Raw genomic sequence first — 5827 nt, 5'->3', positions numbered from 1 at the left:
CGACCTGGAGCGTCAGGGCCGTGCCACCAATTGCAACATGGTAAAAATCCACGTTGGTGGCGACCTGGTGCTGCTTCGCGAGCTCGGTCTTCGCCGCGACGGGGTCGGCCAAGGCCGCCGCGCGGAAGGCCCGCGCCCGGGACAGGTCGACGGGGGGCACGAAGCCGACGCAGATGACCGGCGACACCAACCGGGCCTCGGCCGTCGCGAGCCGGTTGTAGACCGCGCCGATGTCCGGCGTCAACGGCACGCCGTCGAACTTGGCGGCGACGACGACGGCCTCGACGCGGAGAGACGGGTCGCCCGCGCCGACGACCACGGTCCCCTCGCACGCCTGCGCGATGCGTGCGTAGATCTTGAGGAGGCCGGGCGAGTAGGGCCCGCTCGCCGCCTGGACCGCGAGGCGGACCCGTCGCAACAGGTCGGGCCCGATCAAGACGTCGTTCGTCGCCGCGATCGTGGCCAGCGTCGGCACGCAGCGGCGGCCGAGGTCCGACAGCCCGGCGCCGCCGCGCTGCTCGTAGATGAAGCCCTTCCTGTGGATGAGGCGCTCGAGTGGCAGCAGCGACTCCGTCGCGCGCCACCCGACGGCCTCGCCGGAGACCAGGCGCGCCCAGGCGAGCACGCGCTCCGCCATCGGGTGGTTGCGCTCGAGCGCGCCCGACACGAGCAGCGCGTTCAACGCCAGCGCCGCCGGCGCCAGCCGCACGCCCGGCGGCACCAGCCGCAGAACGCCGCCCGTCGGCGGGCGCGGCGTCGGCACCGCGACCGGCGCGCGGCGGAGGCCTTCGTCCGCGCCGAGCGACGAGTGGTTCAGCAGGCGCCGGAGGCGCTCGTGGCACCGCCGCACCGTCGTCGGGTCGGCGTGTTCGTGCCGCGCGCCGTCCAAATGGCATCGCAGAGCGCCGCCGTCGTTCATCCTCGCGCCCGCGCGCCAGTCGCAGAAGGGGCAGGTGATCTCGAAGGGCGTCGGCGCGAGGCGGATCGCCGCCTCGGGGCTGACGTCGAACGCCCTCTCGAGCACGTCGCGGAGGCAGGCGAGCTCGAGGAGGTCGGGCCAGAGGACGTAGGCGCGGCCGCCGGCGACGACGACGTTCGTGAGCGCGCCGTGCTCCTGGAAGTAGAAGTTGACGACCTCGTCGTCGGGGCTCGCCGCGCACAGGTCCGCGGGGGACGACGCCCGGAGCGCGGCGTCGCGCGCGAGCGCCGCGCGGAACGGGCTCGCGAGCGTCGAGCTGAGCGTCAAAGGCTGCGCGGCCGTCGGGGGCGTCGCGGCCCACTCGACGGACGCGCGCGTGCCGTTCGGGAAGGCCAGGGATGTGGTCTTCTCCTTGCGCTTCTGCGCGCGCAGCGCGCGCAGCGCCGTCGCGCCGTCGTCCGTCGCCTCGGCGACGCCGTCGCCGGCCGCTCCGCCGGCGCCCGCCGGCGCCGCGACGGGGGGCGGGAAGAAGTGGGGCGCCTCGCGCTCCCACGCGACGGCGCCCCGGTACGTCGACATGATCGACGACGAGAGGTCGACGACGGGCTCGCGCGGCCGCGCGGCCGCGTACGCGTACTCGATCGTGTCGCAGTCGTTGAAGCGCGCCGCGAAGCCCGCGAAGGTCCCGTAGGACCGGGAGTCGGACAGGGCGTATTCCCGGCCTCCGATGCGGACGCTCACCGGCGTGGCCGTCGTGAGGATGGCCATGTCGTCGTCAGCCAAGAAGCGCCGCGCGAACCTCGACAAGAGGTCCGCGGCGTCGCGCGGCAGGTCCGCCACCAACACCAGCATGGGCGGCGACTCGGGGCCGTCCTCGCCGCTCGCGGGGTCGCGCGTCAGCAGCCTCAGCTCGAGATGCATGCGGCCGACCTGGCGCGGCGCGAGTCGCCCGCCGCCGTCGCCGTCGCGCCCTTGGGGCGGCCCGCCGCGGTCCTGCCGCGGCGGCGGCGGCGCACGGGCGCGCGCGGGCCCGCGGGTGGGAGGCTCGTGGCCTCGAGCACGCCCGGCGGGGGCGTCGTAGCGGCGCCACATGGTGCGCCGCGCCGAGCCCGCCTTGCGTTTCTATTTGATCGAAAACGAGTGCCATGCCCGGCCAGCCTCCGTGCCGAGTCCGTGCCCGAGCGCTGTGCCCAAGCCGCCACCGGGGGTGCCCGGCTCCGGCACGGCCGCCGGCACGGCCCGGGCGCGCTCCGGGGACGGCGCCGGCACCTTGGGATATTTACGGCACGCCGGGCACGGGACCGGGGACGTCCGGGCACGCGGGCACGCCGCCCGGCACGCGGCACGCCGCCCGGGCACGCCGGCACGGGGCCGGCACGCGGCCGGGGACGCGCGGGCACGGCCGGCCGGGCACGGCACCGGGCACGCGGGAGCCGCTGCCGGGCACGCCCGGCACGCGGCCCGGGGCACGGCCCGGGCACGGGCCGGGGACGTGGCCGGGGACCGCGGCACGCACCGTCGCGCAGGGGCCCCTCGATCGCCAACTCTTGGCCATCCAGTCCTTGTGGACATTGTGCGCCACGGCTCGGCGCGTCTCAGCAGCCGTGCTCGGCGACCACGTCGTCGACGAGATGACGCGAACAATAACGACGAAGAGCATGAGGGTATGCTTGCTGGTCGTCGTCGCCGCTCAGAGGCGGCCTCTTGAAAGGCCCGGGCAACAGGAGTGGGAGCCGATCCACAAGTGCGTTCCCGCCGCGTCCAGACGCTCGAGACCAGGACGCGTCGTCCGCCTTCGCCGCCCGCGACCTCTCGCGCCGCGGTCCCGGCCCGCGCGGCCGCGGCGCGGCGCGGCGGTCGCGTCCGTCGCCTCGCGGACCCGCCCGACCTGACGCTGAGGGATTTGGGTCATCTGCCGACGCGCGCAGGTTTCTCCACGCCGTCGACCCGAGCCGGTGCGCGGACGCGCACGTCATCAAGGGCGAGAATGAGAACGAGCCCGACGTGCATGTCTGCATGGACTTCCTCAAACGGAACGAGCCCTGCGTCGTCTACTCCATCGGCATCGCGAACAACTGGCTCTTCGACGACCTGATGCTGAGCAAGGGCTGCCGCGTGTTTAGCTTCGACCCGACGATGAGCGGCGACCACAAGCGCCACCCCGAGCGGCACACCTTCGAGCCCATCGGCATCGGCGCGGCGACGAAGCTCGAGACGCGCGGCGCGGCGTCGACGGCGAACTACGGCGGCCGGGCCCGCTACCGGGTCGAGACGCTCGCGGACATGATGGCGCGCCACGGCCACGACGCTGTGACCGTGCTGCGCATGGACGTCGAGGGCGCCGAGTGGGACGTGCTCGCGGAGTGGCTCGCGAGCAGCGCGCTCCTCGCGATCGCGGACCAGCTCCTTTTGGAGATCCACCTCTACCGGCCCCGGGGCGACGCGGGGAAGCTCCACGACCTGCTCGCGAAGATGCGCGACGTCGCGGGATGGGACCTCTTCTGGACCGCGCGGAATCGGTGGGACAACCACCGGCTCCACGGCGACATGACGCGCGTCCACGAGCTCGGCTTCATCTCGTCTGGAAACAGTGGGCGAAATGTACTCTTCACAGGGTGAGGAGGGACGTCTAATTCGAATCGTAGATAGACGTCGGCTTCCGCATCGATCGAGAGGCCTCTATCGAGGTCACAAAACTGCTTACGCGCGCGCGCGCGTCTTCTTCTTCTCGTCGGGCGCCAAGGTGCAGCTCACGAACTTCGAGTCGTCGCCGACGAGCGTGTCCCAGAGGCGCTTCTTGAGTCCGAGGTCCGCGGCTTCCGTCTCGTGACCCTCGAAGTCCACGCGGTACGACCACGCGGAGCGGTTCTGCACCGACGGGTCGTATTTGACCTTGGTGAGGCGGCCGCGGATCGTCCGGCGCGTCCCGTTGGAGTCGCGCGTGAGGATGACGCGCATGGGCGTCTTGAGGCGTTCCTTCCTGAGCTCCGGGAGCGTGGGAAAATTGATTTTGTGGGGCTCGTGGCCCGGCGTCGCGACGCGGCGGAAGGCGTCGGCCGCGAGCGCCGCGGAATGCTCGTCGTCGTAGTAGCCGAGGTGCTGCTTTTTGCCGTCGAGGCCGCACTTTGTGGAGCGGGTCACTTGGGTCTGCCACGTTTCCGTTTGTGCGTACCAGGCGACGCCGTGGAATTCGGACGACATGCCCGGCTTCTCGACGAGCGCGCCGCCGACCTCCGGGTTCGTCTTCCGATTCAGGCCGAGCTCGGCGATCTTGGCGTTGTAGGCGCGGGCCGCCGCCTCCTCGTCGTCGAAGAGTGCGATGTGGATAAGCTTGCCTTTCTCGTCGGTGTACTGAGCTTCCCACTTCCCATTTTCCCGATGCCAAGTAACCCCGAAGAACCGCGACGACCACGCCTTGCCGCGGCGCTTCACGGTGACGACGGGCGCCGCGTCCCGCTTTCGCTTCTCGCCCGTGCTCACGCTCGACGCCGTCGCCGTCGCGTCGCGGGGGGCGCCGCCCGTGCGGGACTCGGCGGCCTTCTTCGGGGCGAGCATTTTCTCCTCATGCCCGAGCTTCTTCGAGTAGGCGTTCGCCTGAGCGAGGCGCGCCTCGGCTTGGGCTTGTAGGGTATTCTCCATGGCGACGTTCACGGCCCTTTGGGTTGCCATGTCGCACGCGGTTGCCTTGTCGCTCCTCGGGTCGCCTCGTCTGGTCCGCGGTGGCGAGAAATCGCTAAAGAGGCGCGCAGCACCACGGCTCCCCAGCGACTGACTCGCAACCGCCACCCCTCAGACTCATACGGCCCCCGCGCCGCCGAGCAGCCAGCCCACCGCATGGCCGCATCGGCCACCATCGAAGGCTCACGGCGCGCCGCGGCCGCGCGCGCCGACGACCCCAGAGGGGGCCGACCACCAGGCATACACCAGCCACGGCATACACCAGCATAGCAGCCGCATAGCAGCCGCATAGCAGACGCATAGCGGGCGCATAGCGGGCGCATAGCGGGCGCATAGCAGGCGCATACCACCAGCATAGCAGGCGCATAAGACCAGCATAGCAGCCGCATACCACCAGCATAGCAGGCGCATAAGACCAGCATAGCAGCCCACCAGCATACCACCAGCATAGCAGGCGCATACCACCAGCATAGCAGCCGCATACCACCGGCATAGCAGACGCATACCACCGGCATAGCAGACGCATACCACCCGCATACCACCCGCATACCACCAGCATACCACCCGCATACCACCCGCATACCACCCGCATACCACCCGCATAACACCCGCATAAAGCCCGCATAAAGCCCGCATAGCGGGCGCATACTACCAGGCATACCGGCGGTCAACCCCCTCGGGACGACCCCCGGCAGACCGCCAGCCGCAGAGCACAGCTCATTTCGAGCGCCACCAGCACAACCACAAGCCCTGTCATCCGCGCAGCTGCGATCTAGCCACGATGCGCCTTACTTTGTCCGCCGCGCTCCTCGCCGTCGCCGTCGACGGCTTCGCGAGCAAGCGCCTGCCGTCCCTGCGGCAAGGCGTGCGCGTCCAGGACGCCAACGCCGTCACCGAGGTGCGCCGCCGCGCGCCCAAACCGCCCCGCGCGATCGGCCCCGCGCGCCGGAACCGCCCCGCGCCCGCGCGCACTCATCGAAACATCCTTAGGTCTCCTTCGACGGCCTCGACGGGTCGAACGCGCGCATCGGCATCATCCGCACCAAGTGGAACCCGAAGGTCGTCGACGCGCTCTCCGACGGCGCGAAGCGCGCGTGCCTCGACGTCGGCGTGCTCGAGGAGAACATCTTCGAGACGCAGGTGCCCGGGGCCTGGGAGCTGCCGTCGGCGGCGCGCTTCCTCGCCCTCAGCGGCCGCGTCGACGCCATCGTCTGCATCGGCACGCTCATC

At 71.2% G+C, this 5827-nt stretch overlaps 2 protein-coding genes across 2 annotated transcripts in view; one reads left to right on the top strand and one right to left on the bottom strand.

The window, feature by feature from the left end:
- AURANDRAFT_68626 (hypothetical protein) overlaps window positions 1-1840 on the bottom strand; it is a gene marked incomplete at both ends in the record, with an annotated part of 5219 nt that extends 3379 nt beyond the window's left edge. Inside the window, one exon of the mRNA XM_009044333.1 lies at window positions 5-1840. Within this exon, the coding sequence (XP_009042581.1) occupies window positions 5-1840 (1836 nt within the window). The remainder of the gene's footprint in view (window positions 1-4) is intronic.
- Window positions 1841-2577: 737 nt separating this feature from the next.
- Window positions 2578-5827, top strand: AURANDRAFT_72831 (hypothetical protein; the record flags this gene model as incomplete). Its single annotated transcript, XM_009044334.1, has 4 exons — window positions 2578-2663; window positions 2848-3498; window positions 5363-5495; window positions 5588-5827. Coding segments are annotated over 4 exons (1110 nt in total), but the record flags the coding sequence as incomplete, so codon positions are not given.

This window comes from Aureococcus anophagefferens, assembly GCF_000186865.1.
Source record: "Aureococcus anophagefferens unplaced genomic scaffold AURANscaffold_257, whole genome shotgun sequence".
NCBI classification, from domain to species: Eukaryota; class Pelagophyceae; order Pelagomonadales; family Pelagomonadaceae; genus Aureococcus; species Aureococcus anophagefferens.
This window is presented reverse-complemented; position numbering and strand designations above follow the sequence as displayed.